Source organism: Anas platyrhynchos, chromosome 5 (assembly GCF_047663525.1).
Source record: "Anas platyrhynchos isolate ZD024472 breed Pekin duck chromosome 5, IASCAAS_PekinDuck_T2T, whole genome shotgun sequence".
In the NCBI taxonomy this organism is placed as follows: domain Eukaryota; kingdom Metazoa; phylum Chordata; class Aves; order Anseriformes; family Anatidae; genus Anas; species Anas platyrhynchos.
In genome coordinates, this window is record NC_092591.1 from 17,267,751 (window position 1) to 17,295,235 (window position 27,485).

The following is a 27,485-nucleotide window of genomic DNA, read 5'->3' on the forward strand; positions in this document are numbered from 1 at the left end:
CTAGCATGGCTATGCATAGCATGGAGGAGTCAGAGCATGTTCTGAATCTAAACCGGTCTTACTCTAGTCATGAAATGGTAACATGGCACTTTGCATCATGCAAGTAGAGAATAAATTGAAGAAAAATATGGGACTTGCAAGAGCAGTGTTTTATGCTACTATTTTGATTTGTGCTGGTTCTGCTGGCAGAAATGTATAGTCATTCCTAATGTATCAATGAACATTCATTTAAGGTGGAGAAACTGGAAGGTTCAGAGTAATGGTAGAGAAAGAACTTCTCATGTAAGTTTCCAGTTACAGACTAGATCAGGTATCCAATGACTAAGTGCTGTCACTCTTAGATATCCAGTGTTTTATACAATAAACTACGGTATTCAATGCAGTTAAAGCAATTAGAGTGAGCATCTCAAACTTCTAGCTTCATGTGCAGTTTCAGTAGAAGCTCAAGAACTTTGAAAAAACACAGGCTTCAACTTTTTAGCCCATACAATTAATCCTCAACTTCTACTTCTTTTCCTATGAGGAAACGGTAAGTTGAGTAAGACCTGCAGGCCTGTCACCCTCACACCTTTTGTCACCACAGAATCGTATTTTTAAAATGCAGCATTGGTGCTAAAGAGATGATTCATAATGCTGCAGCATCGGTTAGCTGGTTTTAAAGAGATGTTAATGTCATCATTTTGATTTTCATTACTACACAAGACGAAGCTAAGGGCTGTAAATGCCTTATGCGTCAATAGCCTGATTTTATATTTTTAAAAGACCTGAACTACAGAGGATTTATCTCGGTATGCTCTAGTTCCAAATTCAATTTTTTAATGGAGACCTGAGCCTATATTTTGTATACAGGCAGTACAGAAAAAAATTTAAGCTATTACTATTTTTTTATTATGTACTTATTTGGGGCTTTTTTCCTAGATATGGCTCAGGTTATATGCACAAACCCTTGTCTCTGATCTTGCAATGTAAGGACTCAAACCTGTACTGCCTCTCTGCATATAAGTAAAAGAGAAAAGCAGTCCTGTTCAGTTCAAGGACAGATGAAGTGCTCAGACACTTGCTGTATTGTACTTCATCTATGTGACTGTTTGCAAACAAGCTATGTACTATACACAGATCTGAATAAAGAATGATGTGACAGGAGAGATTAATTTAAGGTAAAGACAGAAGAAGATACAAGCAATATACATACTTTATAAAAATACATGTGTATGGGACAAGATAACATCCTTGATAAAAAGAAAGTTATAATTACTATTGCTGAACCATACAGCTACTATACACACACACTTGACATAGAAAAGATAACTTACCAAGAGGATATAAAAGAATATGAAACCATTTATAAAAATTAAGAAATCTGTGGTTTCCTAATCAAACAATAAACATGCTTTTTCTTCTTGTTTACTGGAAATTTTAAAAACTAAGCATTCTGAGTAGGTCCAGCTTCAGTTTGGAAAATATTACACAGTATTTTCCACTCCTATTGAAGAAGGAAACGATTACAATCTGTACTTGGTTTCCAACTCTGGACAAAAAAAAGTGTCTATGAATATATATATATATCTACACATATATGTGCATTCATTCCATGGTTGATCACATAGAGAAAACTTCTCAATTAAAGAGAGTTATTTCAATGGTTATCTTAAAGTTCAAGATGTGTATGTGAGTTTTCTATGGTTACTAAGTATACAAAAGAAAGTACACAAAACAAAGTATATTAAGCAAGCATTGTTTAGGATACAATCTATGCATATTAAAAATAGCTAAAAGTATTAAGAGAAATGCATCTGAATTCAGTCACCTTGGGTTCATGAGTTGTGCAGAAGTCACACATCTGAAATGTATTTCCTAAAAATAAACTCTGAAGCAGAGGATGCTGTGCTTATAGATGGACCGTTAGATACATAGATACATAGATAGACATGTATTTTTGATGGAGAATCAATACCTGACCTTATATAGTAATTATCAGCTTCAGTGAAAAAGTCAGTTTTTCCAGTTTTCAGTTGTGGTCTAAGGGTTTTCATCATATTACATTAATGAGAAATTTTGGGAAACATCTTTTTTTTTTTTTTTCTTACTTTTTTTTTTTCTTACTTTTTTTTTTTTTTTTCTGTGTCTGTATATTGCAGCGCACAAAAGAGTGCCAGTCTATAGCCAGGGCTTTTCAGCATCACTGCAGTGTGACGCAACCTCTTACCTGCACCAAACACTTGTCCTGTGACTACAACCATAAGCTCATGTTTTCAATTCTAGATTGAAACATCTGCTTAAATAACCTCTGACATGTAATACTGCACATAAAATAAGATTGTGAATTAATTCTTTAGATCTTTTTATAATAAATCAGAATAAAATGCTGGCTTCTTTGTAGCAGTTTATGAATACTATAGGTGACCTGAATACTTGGATATTTATTGCATGAATGTGTGGACTTAATATCCAGATGCATGACAAATAAATAACCAGGAAATCCAAGAGATGAGCTGCTAAGATAAGAGATACGTTGCTCTCAAGTAAATAGCTAAAGATTTGCAATTAACATTCTGTGAACAGGTAATAGTAAGGTAGTAAGCCTTTAAATGTTTTGGTTTTATTGTTATTCTAGACAGGGCTATGTTTTAATAAGGCTGTATGATTTCTTGATTTGTCCCTTCTAAGAATCTCAACAGGAATGAAGTTTACAAAACCACAGAACAATCAAATAAACAGGACCAAAATAGATTGCTGTAGGCCAAAGCTTCATCTATAAGAGGATTCACTGTGAAGCTTCAACCCAGAGAGGTAAAAGCATTAATAGGAAGCAACCACTGATAACGTGCATAATCACCTGCAACTATGACAATACCATCCTTGAATATGTAATTGAAGACAAACGTTGCTGCTACTGTAGCAGGGGTAGGGAGTAGGGGGGAGCAGGCTGCTCTCTTGGGGTTGTGTGGGTGGGGCAAGAATTCATTTGCCTCTGCAGAGAAAAAGAGGCACTGTTGCTTTTGAGAAGGTATGATTGCTTTTTCTTTGGATATCTGAAGCCAGAGAGGGTACATAAAGGGCTCCAGAAAGCATGATACTGGTCTGTCTTGAAACACAAGGTTAAAAAAGGGATTAACTGTCAAAAGGGAGGGACTCATAATTTTTGCAGAGATTGCCTTCATCCCTTCCTATAATCAAAGAACAGTGCTCCAGGACCGCAGTGAACATTGCAGGTTCATGGCCAATCCCATGTGACTTGTAATTGTTGCTCTAGTACTTGCTAAAGAAATCCAAAAGCTTTTTTTTTTTTTTTTGTCTGCTTGTGTGTGTGTCTAATGCATGAAGCAAACAAATACTTCACACTTGTCCACTGTCTTTCATCACATAGTTTTCTAAAGAGAAATACTGTCACATAGGGGAACAGTTTTACTGATTTTTAATCTAAAGAGTTAGGAAAATATCATAAAGTTTCTAACAACATCTCACTACCACCCAAAACCAAATGCTTTGGTGGGAAGACATCTTAAGGCCACATTGCAAATGTATGCTACTCAGAGAGCGTGTGGTTAAGTTAAAGCGATACCCTAACTTCACGGTTTATTGCAAAGAATGCTGCGAATCTGTGGGGTTCACCTCATTTGACTTCACATTTTGAAGATGCAAACATCTACTGCGTCTCACTAAAGTTGTAGAAAGGCAACATTGAGTCCAATGAGAAGCAAATCACTTACTACTCAGTTTCTGTAATTATACGGTTGGATTTCATGTAATAAAATCTGGCTGAATAGGAATGTGTTCCTTTGAAATTGGAGAGAGACCTGGTATTAGTGTAAAGCTTCATTAAATACCAGAAAATGCTGGGGGTGAGGGTAGAGGGCTGACATAGCTCAGAGTTATTGGAGTTATTTACAATGTTAACAATCTATACTGCTGTAATGTTTCCAATAAATACATTAGCAGGCAGTCACAACACAAAAGTAGTTTTGAATGTGACATGTTGTAAAGAAGAGGATGCCAAACCTTACTCTTAGACAGACTTTCTAAATGACAGCCAAAAGAAAATTGTTTAAAGAGACATTTCTCTGCACAAAAGGCTAACACTGGAGAAAATGCAAATCTTGAGGATTTTAGAAAAGGAGTGTAAAATGCCTTCTGACCAACGTGAATTCTGACATCCTCTCAGAAGAATGTCACAGCCAAACAGCTTACATCAGAAAAGAGGTGTATTGAAACTGCCAGTTCTAGCATCTAAACAACCTATGTTTCCCTGTAAACCCTTTACCTGAGAAAGTACAGCTGTGCACGGATTATTGAAATCTCAGAGAACTGTTGGTGCCTGATACATATCCCATGCTTACTGCAAATATTGTACTGGGCAACATGAGGCAGGGAGACTTGTGCTTCACACTCTAGGTTTGAATATCAAAGAGTGGCAGATCCAACAGAAAAGACTGCATAGCCTGGAGGAGCTAAAAGGTAACAATTCTTCACTCTCTCCCTTTTTTTAAACTAAATAATTTTGGGTCATCAGACTGTGCTAGTAAGAAGCAAACTCAAAGCAAACACATGGAGGTTTTTCTTCATACACTGCATACTTAAGCTGTAGAAGTTTCTGGCTATGGCGTTGTGACACCACATAGCTGCTACTGGACAGCACTGGAGACACTATGCTGAGCTTGGTCTGCATCCTGTCTCAAAAAATCAGTAGAGCATCTCCTGTTTTTATAATCCATTTTAATATTATGTGACTGTTTAAAATGTTCTCTTCTGCTATTTCAAGTAATGGGAGTACCTCATCTTTTTGACTTTAAAAGAGTAATTTCAAAATCAATAACCATTTAACTTTTGTCAAGGCAAAGGAAAAAAGCATACAGGAGTCTCTGCAATATTGTTGACTTTATTAATCTTTTTGCTCCATGGTAATTTAACAGATGCAATATCTTTAAATATGACAGTAGAGAAATGTTGTGGAAATGAACTTAATGGTTTTCATTTATGCTTTTCAAAAACTGCCTCTCCACCTTCATTACATGTCATTTTTTTCACTATCTCCTTTTTTTGACTTCAAGTACTACAATGCATACCTTCAAGCTCTGCCTGTTAATCTTTTTTTTTTTTTTTTCTCATGTTTTTGCTTCCTTCTTTGGGGGTGGAGAGCAGATGCATGGCTTCTGCAACTATCAGGATGTACTCACAGTCTCCATGCTGAGTTAAAAGTTTTAATTTCCTCATCTCTAGCTTTCAGATCATGTTGATTAGCTTCTCCTTTTTAAAGTCCCCTTCTCCAAAATTTAGAGACAATTTTCAAAATAATGAGAATTTACATGAGTCTTCTGAAACGGATTTTGAGCTTAATTACAATGCAGTCAGTATCACTCAGAGTTTTAAAGATACCGTTATGTGGAACATCCCTCTGTGTTTTTTACAACAAATGTGAAAAGAATTTCAAATTGCTGTGAGTGAGTGAGGATTAGGATCGAAAAAACAATTATTCGTATTAACTAGAAATTCCATCTCTGTCTAGCTTAGGCATTTAAGCAGATCAGAAATTGAAATAACCCCCCTACTTCTGTTCTGCTAGATAGTACAGCTTCCTTTCCTCTCTGAATGGTGTTCACTCATTTTCCTTTTCCTCATTAGAAAACAAGTAATATAAAGTATTTAAAATTGTTTCTCTTCTAGAGCCATACAGATTTTTAACAAACTTTTTAAAGTGCTGCTTTCAGAAGGGACAGTAGGTGTACTGTAATCAAAGAAAAAATATACTTCTGGTGGAGAAATGACTACTAACTGAAAGAGGACTTAAGTTTAGTCACAGAAATAAATTTTCATGTAAAGATGTAACTCTAGGATCAGTGACACATCTTCATCACTTACATTCACTCTTTCAAGAAACGATCCACTTCCTGACAGAGCTGTACCACTTCCGTTAAAAGAATTATTAGGCATGGATGCTTAGCATAACTTCTCCTTTCATGGTATGACATTAAGCGGTTTTAGAGAGATAAAACTGTTGGCTGGAGCAGTTGCATGCAAAAATGCTTAAAACAGCATATTTATCTACCCTATTTACTTTTTGACAATTATTGAGCACAAAGGGTTCAAATGCAGATTTAAAAGGAAAATAAATGGTTAAATACAGATAATATATGTAAACGAGGAATTAGTACCTTTACTGCATTAAGATTCTACCCAAAGACCGTTTCATGTTCTGAATGTTCTTCCTGGGGAATCCTTGCTTAAATTAATTTCTTGTTTTCCAAAATTGGATCCTCTTTTTCCCTCGCTGTGCAAATGTTCTCTTTGATTATGGGGAACACTTTGTATCATCCAGCTTTCCAACATTTGTACTTTGAAAATAGCATCTATTTTTGTAACAATTCAATGACCATAAGAAAGTGCTACATGTCTTCAACCTTAGCACCATATAAACTGCCTTTTTCATATGCAGCTCCTCTTCAGAGGGAAAGTAAATCAAGTATGTCAATGGTGTAAAGCAGTGACACCCTGGAAGTATGCAGCTACAGCACTCATTTTCTTCTTTCTTTCTGTCTCATTTCCTCTCAGAAGTCTGTATATTGAGCATTTCAATTTCATTTTCACCTCAGCTCTCAAACCATCTTGGCACACCAGCTCTTTTCGAACCCAAAAGGAAATGTGATACTTTTTCTTAAATGTTCAGCGATATCTTTCCATGTGGGTATTTCCCACAGCATTTTTTCCTGTCTCTCTTTGCAATTAGGAATGGCAAGTAAATCTACATATTTCTGAACAGTTGTGTTGTGGGGTAGGTAAGGGACATCTATCTTTAGAACTCTGTTACTCCATGTTCCCAAACTTGCAGCACATGCTCAGCTCAAACATTGAACTGTTGGCTGACTGACCTGTCAGGCTGCTCTTATTGTACACACGAGTATCAGCATGACTCAAAAATACCATGTACAAAATAGACATCTGCATTATAGAGGGCAAGTGGCTCCTCACTACCCAATAGTCTTTAATTGTTTTTATTTCTTTTTGTTTTAACACTGGAGAGGTAATTTGTTGAATGCTCAACCATGCCAAATAGTATTTCTTTTTGTTCAGTGTTATTGCACACACCTAAAGTATTATTTAAAATGCAAATAACATTTTCAGTCAGTTATACTGCACTCTGAACTGTTCTTCCAAAAGCACGGTTTACATAGCAAGGGTGGTTTTACTTCTCCAAACTATAAAGCAATCTGTTACAGACCATTCTAGGCTCCCTGTGGGTCTATAGCCCATGATTGTTTCTGTACTTTTCACATGCCTTCTTTGGCTGCAGGCTCAAGCCAATTACCTCCCTCATCTGACTCTGTGACTCTCTCAGTTAGTTATTTAAACAGGACAAATGCAGAATCTGAGTGCTTGTGCACAACTATCCACGTTCCTGACTGCTGGTGTACTTTTGGGTATGGTAGGGCCCCTCTCAGACAATGTCCTTGTAGAAACTGGGGGCCAGCATGGCTCAGTAACTGTTTACAATCTTGCTAAATCCAAGAGGCAGTATGGAAAAGGCCACCCTGTTTTGAAAAGTAAAGAATTTAGTTGTATGCTTGCAAATTATGCCATGTTGTCACCTGCCCTGACACCTACAGAATGAATCTTGCTTTGTTTTATTTACTGCTACAGATATAGCCTGTATATTTCCAACTACCTGTAAATCCTATCTACCCTTAACAGTGACAAAACTCTGCCCTTTTACAAATGACCACAAGGCCAGAAACCAGTACAGTGATAATGATTCAAAGACAAAAGTGATGAAGTTAATGAAACCAGCCTGCTATGCCTGGACCATTCCACTGAAAGCAGGTCCACACTTAAATCAAGCACAGGACTGAGTTTTATTCCCCATTGCACCTAAAAGTTTAATTGAAATGAAATCTTGAACATAGTCTTGTACTGACGGAATAGACAGGAGGTTTAGGATTTCAGTCCCTTTGTCATAATGTCATAATGTATGTCAAAAGGTGGGATTATTTTCAAGCATTCAGTAGGACTGTTTTGCTGTTTCTGGGTATGACGAGAGAACCTTACTGCTACAATATTTTAATTCTGGAGATAATGTTATGTAAAAATCTTAATTTTTTAGATGAAATAACCATATTGTTCCTTTACTTTTGCCAAAGTGCAAGCAAATCAGAAGGTCTCTCAGTGACAACAATGAACTTTCAGCTCATGCAATATGACTTTCCAAGCCCAGTCACAACTGAATTTAAATATACAGAGTCATCACTGTCTTGCTATATGCATAGTCTGCAGATACAATAATGTATCACTAACCTTGGTTAGATTTTTGGGGGTTTTCACCTCATTCTTTAAGGTTGTTAAATCCTTTAACCTGAAATTTAAAAGGAGAAAAGAGATTTCAGCCCAAGGCAAATAAGCAGATAAAGTCTGTCAAGCTATGACCATCTGAAACCAAGACTATTTGCAACTGTTGGATTCATTGCCAGCTCCACTCACACTAAGTGCTAGTAAAGAACAGAACAGAGTCAAATTTCAGTTACTCTCTTCTGAGGCTGCCAGGGACAGTTAGTCCAAAGTGCCGGCTAGCAGAGCCCCTGTATGACATTGTGCTACTCTCTTTACGATCTAACATCTAGGACAAGGGATAACCAGAAGCTGTTGCAACTTCTAGAGAAGTAAAGCTCATGCTCCTGCTAGGTGTGGAAAGGAGCCACGAGTTATAAAGATGCAAAAATTTAACAATTAACTTTATCTGTTTATTTTGTATTTTCATTGTTTTCCCTTTTGAAAGGGAACCGCTAATGTAACATTTACTATCGCTGCAACCGAGACACTGCAATGTCACTTCTAACACCAAGTGACAAAAGTTAGTCAGTTAGTGCTTTTTCAGTTTGAAAACACCTTCTGTAATCAAACTTTCTATATTTAATCTTGATAAAATACTGTCAGGAAGGCAGTAACTGAATGGACAATTCCAGTTAAGTTAGGTGTGTACCACATGCTATGGGCCGATACCGCAGCAGTACTCCTGCAGTGTTTTGTAGAGAACATCCTCAAAAAGTTCTACCAGGAATACCATAAAAGAAACCCCTCGGGTATTTTAACCTCTGAAAACAAACAAAACTAAACTGAACTTAAAATAAGATGTGGTATTTAAGTAATACTATAGTAGAAAGCTCCTATGAACTTTAAATAGTTCAATCTCTCCTCCGGAAATGGTAGAAACATGGGTATGTACGTACAAATACTCAAGTACTATGTATATGTATGCAAACACACGCGAAGAAAAACACAATACTGGAATGTGAATAAAGGCTGAGCAGAAGACATTTTATTTCACTGATGTCCAGCGTACCAGAATGAGGCTCTGCATGTGCACGCTGCTCCTGTGTATGACACGACATTCAGAAGAAACAAGCTGGGAATTACAGTGATAAGAACTGGGAAGAAAAGTAATTTGTGTAATCTGACAGAGGATGGGGGAAACCGCAGGCTGCTGTGGGTGTACCCGCCTGCTTATCCATCGCAGCAGACCGAGAGGCTTAAGTGAGATCGAGAGGCCTGCTATCACCCCAAACACCTCTCCTTCTAGGTGTTTGTGGTGTCCTCCAAGGTCACCTGGTCCAACCGCCCCCTGCCCCCATGTCACCCACCGAACCATGTCCCCAAGCACCACGTCCAACCTTTCCTGGAACACCCCCAGGGACGGTGACTCCACCCGTCCCAACGCCTGACTGCTCTTTCTGAGAAGAAATCTCTCCTCATTCCCAACCTGAACCTGAGGCCATCCCCTCCGGCCCTACCACTGGAGAAGCCGACCCCAGCTCCCCACAACCCCCCGGTCCCGTGAGGGAGCCCCCACCCGGCACCGCCCGGGGCCGTTTTTACCTTCCAGCACCTCCCACCTCCTGCGCACCCCACGGCCCTCCCCAGCCCACCCCCAACCCCGGGGGAAGGTCCCGGCAGCGCCTTGGAGCCTCCCGCCCCCATCTTGTGGGGCCGCCGAGCCGAGCCGCGCCGTGCCCCCCCCTCACAGCCCCTCCACCCGCCTCCATGGAAGCGATACCGCCCGGCTCCCCCCCCCGCTGCCCCTGCGAGTGGGAAGGCCCACGGCCGTCCCCCCCCCCCCCGCCCACCAGTCCGATGGAACAGGCCCGAGGGCGGGGCGCAACCGCCCGCTCCCTGGGATGATTGACAGCCACAGCGGCCAATCGGCTCCTTGTCTTGTCCCCTAGGCAACGCAGCGCCCGCCCCCGGGAGAGGCGGGCGGGAATGTTTACAAACAAGCTCAGGGAGTAGCGGGGTGGGGAGGGGGGAGCGGGGGGGCGGGGCCAACGATTGGCGCAGCCGCCGGGCCAATGAGGGAAGGCGGCGCGGGGCGGAAGGGCGGGGGGCGGTGCTCGGAGCGCTCGCTGCCCAATCGCCGCTGGGGGCCGCGGGCGCGCGGGCCAATCAGCGCTCGGCGGGCAGGGAGGGGGCGCAGCGAGGAGCGGGGGCTGCCCTCCCTCTGCCTTCGGCTGGGCTCGGCTGGGCTCGGCCGGGCTCGGCGCCGCGCCGCGGGGCGGGGAGCGCGGCCGGAGCGAGGGGGAGGGGAGCCGCAAGGACATGGGCCGGCCCTGAGGGCCGGGGGAGGGCAGCCTACGTGTGTGTGTGTGTGTGTGTGTGTGTGAGTGTGTGAGTGTGAGGGAGCGCCTACACGGCCCCCGCTCCTCGCCGGCTGCATTTCACCCAGCTCCTATGGCCCCGGCTCGCCGCCAAGTGAAAAAATAAATAAAGAATAAAGCCAAAAAAAAAAAAAACATAAAAAATAAAATAAAATAAAAATCCCCGCCCGGGGCCGGACCATGGAGGGACCCTCGGGCCCGGCGGAGGACGGCGCCCGGCCGCTGCTCACCGTCAGGCACGAGCTGCGCAACGGTGAGTGGGGGGGGGTGAGGGGGGCGTGAAATGGCGGCCGGGGGCGCTGAGGGGAGCGGCCGGGCCCGGGGGTGAGGAGGAGGAGGAGGAGGAGGAGGAAGGGGCCGGGAGAGTTGTGCGGGACCGGGGGGGGCAGCCCCGGGGGGATGGAGGGAGGAGAGGGGGGAAGGAGCGCTGGGGGGGGCGCTTCGGCCGCTGGGTGTGTGGGGGGGGTGCGAGCCCCGTCCCGCTGCGCTGCGCTGTGGGGTCAGGCTCCTGGGTGCCTGGAGCAGTCCCTCGGACTTCTGTGGCTCTGCCGGTGTGGATGGGGGGCTGGTTGTCGCGGTCCTAAATTCCGCAGCTCTCTGTGGCAGCTTGCTGTGACAGCTCGCCTCTTTCTCGCAACTGTGCCAGCCCGCAGCCGCCCGGCTACCGGGCTGCTCGGCCCCCGCCGCCCGCTTTGCCTCCGTCCTGCCCCGAGACCCTCCGGAGCCGCCGTCCACCCCTTGGACCTCTCGGAAATGCTGCTGTGTTATGGAAGAGCCTGATACATTTTTAATAGGGGCTCTGTGCTTCTCTGAAGTTTCCAGGCAACTTGACTGCTGCAGTAGATCTAGAACTTACTGTAAATTCACAAGTGCACGTAACGTGCAGTCAGGTTGTATGTTCTTTCTCTTCATTATCAGTGGAGGTGCTATTAATCATGACCTTCATTCCTTTTCTCTCCCCTTCTTTTTCTCTTGTCTCCATTATTAAGTAAAAGTAACTGTAGGGTGATGTTCACCTTAAAAGTTTGAGACAAGCACCCCTGGGTTAACGTGGCTGGCTTGCTTTACTGGGCCACTCGGGAATGCAGATGCTGTTGCTGAGGTCTTTTTGATAATGCTCCGCTTTCAGTCACTCAGGTCTAGGGGCTCTGTAGATGTACCCCAGTGGAGCATAGCTATCACTGCAGCCTGGGAGGGGAAAAAAAGGCTCTCTTCCTGATAGCTACGCAGAAACCAAAGAGGCAGTAGTTTCCTTCTTTCAAGAATAATAGTAATAAAAAAAGAACTGGTGCAATGCATATTTGTCTTGTTAGGTATTGCTAGATTTCAGTTTGCGGGAAATTTGTAGGGGAAAGGATACACTACACATTTACTCCATAGAAATCTAGACATAGCTAGATAACTATTTTCTAGAAGTTGAGGCAGCACATATCCCTGCAGGATAGCTGTGTAAAGATAGTTTGGAGATAAACACATTCACTGAGGCTAGACAAAGAGCTGTCTAACAGCATAATACACACGTGTTTTGGTCCTGATCTTTAAGCTTTATAGATTCAGGAAGTACTGATACTTGATTTTAATTAAAAAAAAATAAAAATAGTCTTGGGCTTGTTGGTCTCTTTTCAAGCTTCTGAAATTCCTTTAGTAGGATTCAGTCGCTTCTTCCCTCCGCATTTTCTTCTCCTTATTAAGTATTTAGAAAACTCTGCTTCTGAAAAATGCTTTCTAGCAATGGCTTGTCTATTTCTGGAACATTAGGGTGGAGGAGGGAGCTGCTCTGTCATGTACTCCTGGGAGACTCCTACTCCTGAAGGTGTCAATAGTGTCATCACTATGCAAGGCATATCAAGATATTGTCTCTGAACTTGTCTCTACACAAAGCACGGAGATGGGATAATTGGAAGAGAAAAGTTGCCATCAGCTTTCTTTTGTGTAGAAATAGGCAATTAGTAATCTCTAGGATACTTTGGATGCTTTTCGTATTTTTTTTTTTTTTTTGTACTGGGTCTGGCTGTGTGGGTGCTTCACTGCTGGCTGGGGTCAACCCACCCCAGTTTTAAAACGTGCAGCACAATTATTTTCACTTCATTTTGAGAAAGAGGGTGACGGTATGCCTAACAGGAATTGTAGCCGTAGGATCCTTGTTGCTTTAAAATACTGAGGTTGTACGCCATGAATATTCTTTTAATGTGTGATTTGTTTAGATTCCAGAGTTCCCCTCCTCTGTGTGTTTTCTTTGATGTTGCTAGCTCTGTGACTAATTGAATGATTTACGGAGTTGCATATCGAAACTAGCTGTCAGTTGGCAGATGAAAAAGAGGTCAGTCCTCGCAGCGCTTTGGAAGAATGTACTATTGTGGCAGAAATAGTGGCTTCTTTGAGAAGGGAGTGTCTCATTTTCATGTTGTGGAAGTTGTTGCTTGAACCTCTTGATAACAGAAAGTCATTCAAAGCATGAAGAATTAGCTATTCAAATCAGCTAAGTGCAGGTGAACCTGTAGTTATGCTTTGTAATTACTCGAGTCTTGGAATTGCTTTAAAACCATGAAGCTGGTTAGAGACAGGCATCGACTGCAGTCAAGTGAGTAAGTGAGCACACTATAAAACTCAGATTTCAGATGAAAAGAGTATTTTCAAGAACAAAACAGATGATTGCTGTTACCTTCAAGCCAGTATTGCAGCATATGAAAATGCACAGCTACAGCATATGTAGTGTTATTTCTACGCAGCACTCAGCTGCTTGTTAACCCTATCATACCGTGGTTTGACATCTTTTAAACTTTGGCTTTGAAATTAAAATCCTGTCTTTGATAGGATCTGTCTTATTTTTGGGTCTATATCCCACGTTCTTATGGCACTGGAAGTCATTCTGTATTGCTTGACCAAAAAGCAAGTGCTGAAAAAACATCAGTTCACAGGCGTGTAGTTCGGTTCTGTGATAGGGAAGGAGCTGTGGTGCACAACACTTGAGTGCCTCTGTGAGATGCCATGTACTTTGCCAGGTTGCAATGATTGGGTACTGATCTGTGTATGTATTTCTTATTTTAATGATGCAAAGAATCAGATTTTCCTCGTACTGGTGGACAAGCTGCGTACATGCATTTGCTTCAGTGATCGTTCCTTTGGTCGGTTGTTTTGCTGATTAGACACAGCAGTGACTTTTAGAACACATTTCAATTAATAGTGATTTTTTTTCCTAATGTATTTAGCAACTGATTTACTTTTTTTTTTTTTTTAAATCTTCAGAAGAGATTGTCACACAAAACCTTTTTTTCTTCAGTAGAAACTCACAACTCAGCCACTTCAGAATAGCCACCAGCTCCTTTTGCTTATACTGGGAAGGAAGTGAGCTTGTGGGGAAAGTGGAATCCCCGTCTCTTGTCAGGAAGTCAAAGAAGAAACATAACAAAGATCAAATGATAGGAACTGGTGACTGTCTTTGACTGTTACTGAAGCTTTCCAGTGAAAATAGTAAGAAAATGAGAATTTCAGGATGATCTGTTTCTTGTATCTCATAAGGGAAAAGGTTGTATTCTTGAAGGCTAACCTCAGAGTTGCTACAGCTTCGCAGCTGTTTTGGAGACCTAAGAAGAGATGTATTATTTACAGTGGAAAAAATACTATAATTGCCTTTTTACATTTTCTGTTCCCTGGTTGTGCCAAGGAAGTGCACAATGACAAACGTTAAACCTATTAGAGAACAATTTACATGTGATGGGGAAGGATATGGGCAGAGGAAAGAGCTGTGATGTGGGAAAGTGAGAAGAAAATGAACTGCTAACAGTGAGGTGTTTTTTTTTTTTTTTCTACTTCTGTTTGCTTCTTTCATAGTTCTTGATTTTGGCGGGGAGGTGGTGGGGAGGGAAGGATTAAAGGATCCTGAAGCTTCAGGATCCTTTATGTGAGTAGCAGGAAGGCTGCCCATCTTGCAGTGAGTGTGTTCACTTCCAGCATCACCCAGTGAGAGGCAAGAATGAGAAAACTGGGATTTTTTGGGGGCACTTTGTCTGCCTGTGCTGTATGGCATGAGAAGAGGCATGTGAAGCCCCGAAGTCAGCACAGCGGTGGGCTGCGGCGCTGCAGTTTGGAGCAGCAGGGTAATTTGGAACTTCCACGTGAGCCAAGCAGCCTCATTTATAATTGCATGTGGAACTATGAAAGGCTTAAGATAACTCATGGGCTGTTTGAAGGGTTTAGTATTACAAATTCTTAGTTACCCTTTATTGAGTGAGAACTTAAACTGGAATAGATTTATTTCTAAACTGTAAGATAGCTTGTTGTTTGTTCATATTGCATCCCAAGGCCTTGTGGAGATTCCTGTGCCTAAAAAAGATGATGAAATCATGAGTTAAATAGAGAATTCGGCCTCTGCGATGGAGCTACACCTGGCACCTCTACTGTATTCTTTGTTTTTACTTTTAGAAGGAAACATGTTTATGAAAGCTTAAAGATTCTTACACAAAGTATCATTTAAAAAGTAACAGTTTTTGTATCTGACTGTACTAATTCTGTGTTTCGTTCAGATATTGGGAGATATTAATAGTTGAATATTTCATAGCTCAGACGTTTTTAACTTTTCTCTTTTAATCACTGAGATATATGAGCTCTGGTATTGCTTTTGAGTGAGTTTTTGAATATTCCTTAATACTACTTAAATCTCTGGATTTTACACTTTCAAAATTGGTGCTTTTTGTAGTCCAGGAATCTCCTGTTATTTATCTTCTGGTAACTTAATCAGCTTTGATTATGAATGAGCAGAGCGATTATCGATCTTTTTTTTTTTTTTTTTTTTTTTTTTTTTTTCAGGCTTTGGAATCTAATAAGCCTGGCTGAATTGATCTATAAAAAGGTCTGCTACCTTTAAGCTCTCCTTGCTTAGAATAGCGATATTCTGTGAAGTGTCTCATCTAGGTGAGGACTACCAGTCAGCCTGCTGTTCAGACTTGTTCCAAAGTATTTTAAATATGTTGGTTTAAAAGCTCACGCTGGATTCCACAAAAGATTTGGGAACCTTATATGGCACTTCAGTGCATTTTAGGCTCTTATTTAAGACACAATTCAGAAAACACTTGCCAGAGTTGCTTAAACCTATGTGAGAGCCTGGGTGTCTGAGGGTGTGATCTGTAGCTCTGTTATTGACATAAATATTTCTGTTGGATCTCCTTCGTTGCTTGGCATCATTTGTCAATATCTTCTGGTAAATGTTCTTTTTTTGCACTATTGTACAATCCTAATGATGAAGTGCAAGCTCTGTTAAGATCTCTCTGCTTCTGACATGTTTTGTAGAAAGGCAGATGGCCTGGTTAATGAAGGACTTGCATTGTAGTCATTTTATTTGTTGTTTGTGTTTTGTTTTGGGATCTATTGTGACTGTTGACACTTATAAATATTTTATGCTGGCTTGAACAGTTAGTCATAAAAGCTTTACCTGAGAGAGCATCATTTTGAAGATAATTCTTAAGCCTTCCTAGTTACTACCTGCATAAGCCAATACGTTACTTCTAAAGCTGTAAAGAGAGCCCATGACTTTTTCTTTTCTTTTCCTTTTTTCTTGCTTTGAAGTGGTATACTAATCTCTGCTGATAAAGAAGGCCAAATTTGATTCATACCTTGTTCTTGGATATCACTTCTGGTTTGAAAAGGTGTGCACGGTCTTTAGAGAGCTGTTATTTTGAGTTAGCTGTTTCAACTCATTCTTTGGTGTTCAATTATAGCAACCTGATACATTAGCACGTTACCTAACTACTTTATTTTTTTGGCTGTTACATGATGTATACAGTTACTGCGCTTTGAGCTTCTAGTTAATGATGGAGATGCTTCGGGGTTGAATCTTGGTGACCTCATAGTGATTCATCGTACAGTAATGACAGACCTCATAGCTCAATCACTTCTGTAATAGCAAAAGCGTACTGCTGATGAATGCAAATGGATTTTAACATGGAGTATTTTCCGATTCAGACTATTGTCAGTCTGCAGTGTTAATTTCAGATACCCACACTTGTACGTTCATTGCAGCTTCTGATGTACAAACGATAACTGTGGTGGGATAGTCTTCTGCAGCCCCAGTCCATGTTAATCATGGCTATGTTGTTTTCCTGTTGTCTTTCCCACAGTGTTTCACACTTCTGGATTTCCACATACTGTGTTACACTTAGCTAATACTTCCAAAGGTTTTTGTTACTTTTGGCTGTGTAAAGCTTTGGTTTCCAGGCCGCCTAGAATAGGATCAATGGCTTTCAGGTCTTGAATATTTTTCAGCTCAAATGGCCTTGTCCTTAAGTATCTGGTAATACAGATGATGAACAATTGTCACCACCGTTACCCTATTTGTGATTCTAGAGCTCAGGGTAGCATGAGTTGTATTTTCCTTTCTCTGATGTGAGTTCAGAACTGTAGGCATGTTTTATTTTTACTTTAATTTTTCTTTTAACCTAAGAGAAACGTATGTAGTCCTTGAGGTGGTGTCCTTTGAAACAAAAGTTTGTGTGATGGCTTCTTGTCCTGCTTAAATGATACCCGTGTTCAGTGACCTGATGATTATTAGTTGGTGGTGGTCTTTCAGATTTAAAGGACTGTGGAATATTTTTCAATTCCCTTCACAAATAGTTCTCAGCTGTTATAACAAGTTAAAATCAAAGTATAATTTTATATACATAGCAGAAAAACAGTACAACATCTTAGATGCATTTTCATCAGTGTCTAATGAGCAACAGTTGTGTGGTTTTGGTTATGTGTTTGTGTTTGGGATTTTTGTTTCATTTATTTATTTATTTTTGGTGTTGTTGCATTCCTCCATTCTCCAATCCTTGCCCAAGAATATGTGAGTTTTGGTCAATTTCAAGGCAAAACATCCTGTATTGACTCTGACTAAGGGATGATCTTGATTTTTATGTTCCTACAACTTTGAAAACCAGCATTTGTTTTTTATTGCTGTGACTTAAAAGGTTAGATCAGTTCCATGGGTAGAGGTGGGCCATTCCCTGAAGCAATGGGTTAGAATCAAGTTGATCATGGCACCAGGCTTCAGACACTTGGTAATCGGAAATGCAACAGATTTTCTCCTATCCTATTTTCCTTCTTGCTTTTTCTGCTCTGCCTTAAAGTGTGTGAGGTTCATGGTTCTGTTCAGTAAACCAGCAGAGCTGGTCTCACGTTGCTGAGTATAGCAGAGGCATGTTGCAGCTTTCAGCAGAGCTTGTCTTTAAAGGCTCCTTGATCTAATTCAGTAGAGGAGGCTCCAGTTTCATCTTTCTGCTTCAAAACCTGTAAGACATGGAGTGTAGAAACAGAGGAGATACCAGATTTAACTTAAATAATTATTCAACAACAGCTGTTTTTATTTATTAAGATGATAAAAATGCAGTTTAAAACAAGTAGTCACTACTCAGTACCACCTCGCACAGTTCTCCATTCATGCTGGGCCATCTCAAGGTTCAAGTATTGCTCAGGTGACAGTGCCTATTCCTGTGTCATCTGCAGATACTCCACCAAGCAGAAATAGGTTGTCCTGATTCCCAGAGTCACAGACTGCTCTGTTTCCCCAGAGGTGAGAACAGCAGTACTGATCTTCCTGCTTTGGTGTCCCTGCGTGTGGAGGTTTGTCTTCACAGTGGAAATCTTTCTAGACATTTGCTTTCTTCAGAGGTGATGACCAGGACTGATACCATTATTTCCTTTTTGTTTTTGTGGTTGGCTGTTACATCTGGCCTTTCAGTCTGTTTCTCTCTTTCTGGGTTGATCGCTTGTATCTTGCCGTAACCATCACCTGCATACCACAGGAAATCTGTAAATAGAAACTTCCTAACTGTGCACCTATGCAGTTAGCTTGTCTCCTAGAATGTGCTGTGATCCTGCTACTTGTGCTGTTTTCTTTTGTTCCTGAGGTACCACTGTCTTTTATACTGCTGTGCCATGTGTAGCTTCAGATTGCTTGTGGAGAAACTCTTGTCCTATTGACTTGGGCAGTACCTTCTTCATGTCCAAGTTCAGTTCCCTTCCTTTGTACCTCTCAGCTAATCTGTCAATGCATTTGAAGAAAAAGGGCATGGAGGAAAAAAAGTCTTCTGTTTCCAGACTCCTGGGAGCTGTTACCTTGTAATTGTGAAAGCAGTCCTCGTGAAAAGTTTTCAGCAGTGGCCAGTTGGGCTCTCACTGAGTGGCTGGTGAATATAAAATTGATCTTTGGGATTTACACTCCTTAAAGCAGGTTCAAGGAAGTATCAGTATGGCAGCTGTAGTTCTGGGGAAGCTGTTCCACATCTCAATGTCAAAAAGTGCATCTACTTTCAGCAGATGATGGCAAAGAACTGCTCTAGCAGCATCTTTGGAAAGAACATGGTGGAGGCACCACAAGCTCTTCAGCCTGTGTTTCTTGGCTGATGACTTCAGAGAAGGACTGAGTGCCGAGACTGTTGGATCTGCACTGAGTCCAGAGGCTGTTGGATCAAGCCATTGCCTGGCACGGCAGTGCTAGGAGAAATGCTGTCTGGGGAAATTGTTAATCTTTTCCTGTAGCTTTGAAGACTTATTATTAATGTTTTTATTTTATTTAAGATAGGGGATAATTCTGCTTTTCTTCATGGAGAGTAATTCTGAGAGAGAGTTTGTGTGTCCCAAGTGCTCTATCATACTTCCATGTGTTACGCAGCTCTTCCTTGCCTTCTGGTCTTGTGGGATGGCCATTTTCCTCAGTCTAATGTAAAAATAACGAGGTGGGACTTTTTTTTTTATGGTGGAAGTATGCTTATTTGTTATATTGTTTTCCATTTCTGTTATGAAAATAAGGTTACAATAACTTGCAAGGCATTTCTTTCTTTCTTTTTTTAAAGCAATTAAACATTCTAAATTGAAGTAAAATGGGATTAAGTGGATAGTGCAAAATTATGGTTCCCATTGGACCAAGTACATAATAGTTCAAACTAATCATCATTCAACTATTTGCTGTCACAGCTATTTAATCTTACAAAAGTGGGAAAAGTTTCGCTGGTGTTATTGAATGTGGAATATGAGTTAAATTGAGTTTATAGTTAGCTCAAATTAATGAGCAGAGTTCAGGACTTGTTCTCTTTTTTAGGATTATAGCCTCTACAGCACTACAAATCTTTGGCGTGTTATTAGTGAGTGTTGCTCTGTTCTGTTCTCTCAATCTTCTTGTTCAGTTCCAAGAACACAGCAGCACTAAATGACTGTTTCTCCTTCTAGAAGAGCATTTAATTATAAAGCCTTCTGCTGACAGCTCTTAAAGGATATGAGATGGTAAAAACCTTTTTGGAGTACTCCATAATGGCAGATCGCTGCATAATGGAAGTGAAATGTTTCTTACTAGTCTGAGTCCAGCATTCATTTAGCAAGTGTCTAGAGAAGTTCTGTCTTGAACCTCTTTGGTGACACCCGCTGCTTCATTAAAACTGTGGCCACTGACACTGGTCTCCTTCAGATCACTTCATGACTCCTGTTGTCCCTGGTAGGAAATGCAGTTTTGAAACTGACCGTCGAGTTCTGCTGTCAGTGCTTGCTAAGAAGGGTAGGATGTAATATTCAGCTGCTCCAAGACAGATTGCTTCCTGAGTGTGACCTGACTTGCGGAAGTTGTTACAGATATTCATTCAGTCTAGCTTTGCCTTACCTGCTGTTCTTCTCTTGGTAGATGGGTACAGCTCACTGCTGACTTCTGACTGTGGTGTAGAACTACCAACAGTATTTTTTTGGTTTGCAGTGAAAATTGTCCAGCAAGCTTCAGTTCAACTCACGTGATGCATAATAATTGATCTGTTGAGGATTCTAAGTCTTGCCTACTACCTGTTACTAAAATAGAAAAGTGCTATTTTTATGATCAGTTCCAATAATAATTTATTTGATCTGTTTTTTTTTTTTTTTAATTATTGCATATAATATTAGAATAACTTGCAGATTCCGTCAGATTTGCAAAAGTCATTGTTATGTATGCTTCTATTTGTACAAGAAAAAAAATCTGAAAGCTCTTTTAGGTTTTCTAATCTCCTAATAATTTCAAGTGCTCTGTCTGCACTTACTCTAAGTTTGATTAATCCCTTGCAAAAATGAATGATAGGAATTGAAAGTAATACTTCAGAGGAGATTTCATCGGTGCCTGGCATGAGAGCACTAATGTTACCCCATCCCCACTAGATGCGTTTTGTATATGTGTACAGATTCCTAGGATTGTTGGAACAAGTTATGAATTTGCTTTTTCACTTGTTTAGTATTTTTTTTTTTTTTGATACTTTCTCTTTGCAGAGATGTCTTTCTGAAGCTTAGTTTTCTATTTGTTTTGAGCCGTTGACTTACTAGTTTGGTGAATGGTGAACTTAAATTGCGATAATGAATTCAGAAAGCTCAGTGTCTTGATGAATCTTCTGGGATATAACAAATTCTACTGTGCTTTGATGAATGAGATAAGTTAATTTCATCATCTCCTGTCAAAGTTTTCCTTTTATGGTTAAGAGATCTTCATACTTGAAATCTGTCTCCTTGCATATTTTTCCTTTTTTTTTTTTTTTTTTAACTAGCCTTTAGCCATACAGTTTGGCATGAAGCTCCTTTGCGAGGCATTCTTTTAGCAGCCATGACAGCCTGTGCAGCTTCTGCTGCTTGGTGCTGCATCCTTAATTGTGCTAGTAAAACTGTTTATGCAGCTGCTCATTTAAGTGGATCAGGAACTGAACTTGGCTTAGAATAATCAAACTTCTTTACTTTTTTGGCTTGCTGCTTTTAATCTGGATCATTTCACCGAACAGTTTTGCTGCATGTGCTGCAGTCACGTTGATACAAATGGCTGGTGAATGTTATGGTAGGAATGGAGGATGGAAAAGATTGGAGCTGCTTAAGGCTTTCTTTCAGCAGCTTATAAAGGCAAAAAAAGAAACAAAAAAAAAACTTTTAAATAGGGCTCTTCATTGCCATCCTTAGAAAAATGTGTTAGACAAAAAATACTCTGTTGCATAGATTTGTATAAATGTAGAGCCCTCTCCTTCCAAACTCTCCAGCAAAGGAAACAACTTTGTTTCAGCCTTGTTTTTTCCACAGGGGTGGGTCTAGTAGATTCAAGGTCTTTCCCTCTCAGTAGTAGCAGGAAGTCTTTGTAGATTTAATAATGCATAGTGGTGGGAGCTCTTTTTACGTCATCCCAAACACCATATAATCCAGGGACATGACAGTATTCAGGGTGCTAAGGAAGACCTGATTGCTGTCTGCAGCTGTGACTGGAAATGACAGAGAAGGTGGTTCTAGACTTTTCTCAGTGGTGCACAGTGATGGGATGAAAGATAACAGATACAATCTGGAACATGGGAAATGCCGGTTTTATATTAGGGAAAGAAAACATTACTGTGGTGGGGGTGGTTAAATATCTGAAACAGTCTGCCCAGGGAACATTGTGGGTTTAGTCCTTGGGGTTGTTAATGGCTCTACTGGTCGTGCCCCTGAGCAATGTGATCACATTACCTGTTTGGAGCAGAAGTTTGGATTGGGGGGGCTTCAGTTTGGATTCTGTGAAGATGAATAGGAGCAAGAAATTGAAAAGCACAGAAGAGCAACATTTTCTAGTACAGTATGCTGGCAGAATGTCCACTTAGTGTTGCTTATTTCATTCAGCTACTAACTTGTTTACTGAAGCTACAGTAATATGTCAAAATGATGTTTCAGTGTATTACATATCTGACATGTTCTTTTTTTTTTTTTCCCTTCAGCGAATTTGACAGGCCACGCAGAGAAAGTTGGCATTGAAAACTTTGAACTATTGAAAGTTCTTGGAACAGGGGGTAAGATGCGCTGTTTTTCTAAGTTGAATGTTGGAAGCATTACTCTTAAGTACAGTTTTGTTTTCCAGATGAGTTCTTAGTAATTGAAACGTTCTTTAGGAAGATGTATTGCTTTTGTGTTACATACCATGATATTCTTCACTTCTTTTCCAACCAACAGCAAAATTATAGGTCAGATATTGTTGCTTAAAGCACTAGCTGAAGATGTGCTCTCAAAAAATGGAAAATAAATGGGTTGATTTGTGAAGATACGATACAGCTTGTGAAAGATATGATCTAAATGAAGACATGAACTTAATAATTTTATTACGTTTTCAGACTATATTTTGACGAATTATCAAAAAACTGCAATGGCAGTATATTGTTGAATAGGATGCTTTAGGATAGCTGTGTGTTTTAGCATTGACTATTCTAGTCTCTCTCTGTCATAGTCAAGACACTAATTTTTAAGACAGGAAGATGTTTACTGTTTTATTGCGGGTTTCAGCATGATGATGGAGATCTGTAGGATGTTGCTATCTGTAACTAGCAGCATGTCCTGTTTTGACAATCCTAAAGGTTTTGTTTCCCCTTTGTTTAAAGGCAAATTCACAGACAGGCACCCAGATGAAAAGTAATGGCTTTTATTATTCTTAGCATGTTTATACATTTTTGTCAGTATTCATGTTGGATGCGCTGTTGAGTATATTGGGATAATTGTGAGGGTGGACTATCATCAAGGTCTGTAAATGCTATAAGTTAGTTTTGATACGAAATTTGGGGTGTTATCAACCATTAACAGCTAGCAGTGAGGCTATAATTGCATAAGCTTCTGCTTCACTGAAAAGAGCAGCAAAGGTTTTTGATTTTCACATTTAGGGGTTGTAGCGATTCTTTCATAAATTTATTAAGCCATTAGATCACCTGAGATTATATTTTCCTGTTTCTGAAGTAATGTTTTAAAAAAAAAAAGCGAAATTCAAAAGGCTTGAGAATTCAACTCCTGCTGTTCACTTTCAGTAGTTGATGGTAGGGGCAAGGAAGCTTTAATATTCAGACATACATGTATATGTAGCATACTCCTAGGAATGTGCAGCAATGCTGTTTTGAAGAGGTTCATTATTGGTTTGAGTGTGGTTGGCAAAAACGAAATACTCATAATTATGCATTTATGTGAGCAATTTTGTCTCCTGCTGATGGAAACATTGGCTGGAAATTTAATGGTGTGTGTGTATGTACAAAGACCAGTCCCATTCCTGTTTTTTTCCCCTTTTTCCTTCCTACTGCCGTAAGTCTGAGGTCACCTTAATACTGCAACAATTGCATTTGAAATGCAAAGTGAATTTAGTGGTTTCTGTTCAAGCTCTGACTAGTAGTATTCTGACCTTCTTCTCCTGTCTTTAGACTGTACCTCTGCAATAACTCTCTTGGTACTGTTGGCATTCATTGCTACCCTCCATGCCCTTTCTTCTTTATGAACGGATTAGCAAACTTCTCTTGGTGTGGAATAGTCTTAATCATAGCAGGTAGTCCTTAGGCTCATCTCCCATAGCCATCTTCATTCCAGATTAACAGGGTAACTTTTATGAATAACAACTCTCAGAAGAGACTGCTTTAACAGGCTGATGATGGGATCAACATTGTGTGTATGTGAAGAAGAACAACCGAGGAAACACATCTCTCTGTCTTCGTCATGCTCTAGTAGTCAGGTTGCTCCAGAAACATCTGCTGTCTGAAAAGATTCCTGCAGACTTCAGGAAATCAAGGATACATTAGGTATCCTGAAAGGGCATTTTGTAGCAAGACAAGTATCTTTTTTTATTAGTAAAGAAATGCTTGCTGCCTTGTTTAAAATGTAAGCATAATAATGTGAGCTACATTCTTAAGAATTCAGGATGATTAGGGCACTAAACCTTGTTCAGTGATAAGCATATCGTAGCTGAGACTGGTGTCCTAGGTGTGTCAAAGGTTGCCGTTTGCCAGCTACTGGACAGCATTAAATGCACATGGCCTGATCAGAATAGAGCTAGTTCTGTTCGCTTTTCGGGAAGTGATCATCTGAAATTTCAGTGTTTATGGTGACAGAGAATCCCTGAAAAAAGGACTGGAACGGACTTGAAGAGGTTCTTTAGTTACTTGTCCCGACACTCAGTCATACCTGCATTGCTCCAAACAGAGATCAGCAAAAGCCTCCAGTAGCAGAGACATCCTGCAACCTTCCTGGATGTTCTTGCTGAGGATATTTCATCTCCTAGTTTGAGAAGCATTCTGGGGATTGCAGTAAGCAAAAGTTCTCTATTTCTTGCAAGAGGTTTCTGAAAGAACCACACATTACTTTATAATAGGGTATGCCAGTGTTAGGCTTTGCTTTTGTAAATACTGTCAACAAAATTTTGATGAGGCTCTGAACATCATCTTAATTTTCAACATATTCTTGTGCCCAGAAGAGTTTGTGTCCTCTTTATTGAATCAACAGCAGAAAAGAAATTTAAGTATGATGTTGGCCAGTTGAGCAATTCAAGATCATGCTAGCCTACTGTCCTACTGTTTTTTTTTTTTTTTTTTTTTTTTTTTAAGTGTCTTGGCTACTGTTACAGAATTATGGAGAACTTGTACGGGTTGACTATGCTGCTGTTAGTTTAATAACATACAAACCCCTTTGTAAATATCATTTTTTTTGAAATTCCAGAACATTTTTGTCAGTAACAAGAACAGTTGTGCATCTTAAGTGTGGAAAATCAACTTGACCAAAGGCAGTGGAACTTGCAGTAGCTGCTGCAAGTGGAAGGTCTTGGGATATGCATTCAGTTAGTCACAAAGATAGCAAAATATACTGTGTTTCAATACTGTGCATTATACCCTGCCCCCCCATCTTCCATAGCAGAGTGACTATTTTTCAAAATTTATTATGAATCTAGCTGCCTGTTAACATGCAAACTTTCCTATGAAAACTGTGTCGTGCCCAGTTGTGGGGCCCTGTTAGGCCTGTCTTTTCTTGCTCTTGTGCTTGATTTGAGATTGGAGCAATGCATACGACTGCTCTGACTTCTCAGTTCTTTGTCCTAGAATATATGTTTACTGGAAGGAATGAGAGCATGAATAAAACTGTCTATAATCACAACAACATGTCAGGAATATTTGGAATGGCAGGCTCTTGCTGGAGAATAGTATTAAATGGTACCATGGAAGAGTAAGGCCTCATGGAAAACGTGACCTCTGTTGTCCAGAACTACATGTCTGCATTTCAACTGTCATCCTTAGGATTGCTCTCATAAAAAAATGAAGAAATGGTCTGAGGGTATTTGCATGCCTCCTGCATTAATAAGTAAAAGTTTGAATTATCTTGTTCTGTAGTTTTAATTCTATCAGAATAAGAATGGAGGCTGTTTTCCTCAATGTATATTTAATTTTGGGTTAAACTCTGTATAGTTGGCAACCTAATTCTGGTGAAGCTAAAGTGCCATCCTTCTAAAAAGTAGCTATCTATTGGCAAGGGTGCAAGTTACAGGTGTTTGTCAGATGCCTTTCACCTTTCAGGTGTGAGTGACAGGTTTCATTATTTTAGAAACCTGAAATACTTCAAGTATTCTCCAAGTGGTATGGGATATGTTTATGTGGTGGCAGGCACCTGTCCAAGCAGCCCGTGTCTTTCCATTAGTGACTTGTCCTAAAAATATGGACAAGATAAGAGAACTGCTTGGTCTGTTGTTGTTTGTGTTTGTTTGTTGGGGGGGGCAATTTTGGGAATTGCTCTGTTCCTTTACTAGGAAGTTCTGTGAAGTTGAAGATGTGGGTGGGGGCTGACGTCGCCTTACACAAATTGATTCATGCAGATGAAAGGGCTTGTTTGGGAACAATTTAAAGAAAAATGAAAAAGAGGGCATCTCGTGCCTTCTGTTTACACATTGCTCTATTTTTAGGCAGGAGCTATCTTTATTCTGGCAGTTGAAAGCCTTATCTGATGTGAGCTTTTAGGTATTGCTGATATACTGCGATACAGCTAATGCTAAATAAAAGCTGTGATACTGTTTTAAAGTTCTTCTCTGTGGAGTTGAGCAGAATGCAAAGTGTTTCCCAAATATCTGATAGTTAAATGGTCTACAGCAATGCGAAGCAGAATGAATTGAAGCCTCCTAGGCACGTTAAGTGATGGCGGGAGATACTATTTAACTGATTACAATATTTTACGTATAGTCTGTTACGAGGCAACGGAGTAACTAAAGAAAATATTCAAAATACACTTAAGCACAGTATCATTTAACTTTGTGTATGTGATTGTGGTAGCTCTGTAGAGACACTTAGTATGGTGGTGGTGGTTTTTTCTTTTAAAAAGACAATAAACTAAGATTCTTAGAAATAGTGTCCATATGGGCTGGTGCTTCTCCTGTGGAAGTTATTTTTGAATAGCTTTTTCTTCATGCTATGGCTTTGTATGATTTCATGCTTATTTTTTTCTTTTAATTTGCATTTTTCTTCTTGTGTTCCTGTATGTCTAGTTTGGTTTTATACACGTTATCACCATTAGAAGCGTGCTAATTTATTTTTTTGGTACTAAGTGTATTATACATGCTTGTCTTCTGATCCATCTCTCAGAGGAAAATAGAAGGAAATCTGAGTTAGTAGCCTTTAAATCAGAGTTGGAGCCCTTTACATTGCATTACGTAGCTATCATTGCAATAAAGTTCCCCATTGCAGTACTCAGTAACACTTGAGAGCAACAGAACAAAATTGCTGCATGTATGCCACTGTTAATAAAGCTATTAATAATGTGCTTGTTTGCTCTGGGAGCAAATTATTATTTTCTTGATTTCTCTGCCTTGTCCTTGTTTTATTCAGTGTATGCTTTTTGAAATTCCAGTTTCTTTGTTTTCACTTAAATCCTTTTCTTTTGCAGTTGCTTTATAGCCTTTCTAATGTGGAATTTTCGGACTTCCTGCCAATTGAATTCATGGTCCTAGCTGTTTATCCTATCTAGTTAAAGCATTTTTTTCCCCCTGTGTGACTTGGAAAACTTCTGTTTTATGGAACTTTGCAGCAAAGTAATCTAATTGCTTCCAAAAAAACATGAAGGAGAGAACAGGAAGGTGGCTGTGTT

General features: G+C 40.1%; 2 protein-coding genes across 5 annotated transcripts in view; one reads left to right on the forward strand and one right to left on the reverse strand.

Moving 5' to 3' along the window:
- DGLUCY (D-glutamate cyclase) overlaps positions 1–10,036 on the reverse strand; it is a 42,065-nt gene extending 32,029 nt beyond the window's left edge. For 2 of the 4 annotated variants that reach the window (XM_005030264.6, XM_005030263.6), the window contains exons 1-2: positions 9,326–9,834; positions 8,284–8,341 (exon numbers count right to left, since the gene is read on the reverse strand). Coding sequence is in view for 1 of the 4 variants with exons in the window: in XM_027459252.3 (XP_027315053.3) it covers positions 8,284–8,341; positions 9,859–10,025 (225 nt within the window). In the remaining 3 variants the exon portion in view is untranslated. Of the gene's footprint in view, positions 1–8,283; positions 8,342–9,325; positions 9,835–9,858 lie in introns of those variants that run through there. The other 2 variants (XM_027459252.3, XM_027459253.3) reach the window with 2 other exon arrangements.
- Positions 10,037–10,511: 475 nt separating this feature from the next.
- The window catches only part of RPS6KA5 (ribosomal protein S6 kinase A5), a 75,549-nt gene continuing 58,575 nt past the window's right edge, over positions 10,512–27,485 (forward strand). Inside the window, exons 1-2 of the mRNA XM_038179657.2 lie at positions 10,512–10,887; positions 22,340–22,411. Coding sequence (XP_038035585.1) covers positions 10,815–10,887; positions 22,340–22,411 — 145 coding nt within the window. The 5' untranslated portion in view covers positions 10,512–10,814. The remainder of the gene's footprint in view (positions 10,888–22,339; positions 22,412–27,485) is intronic.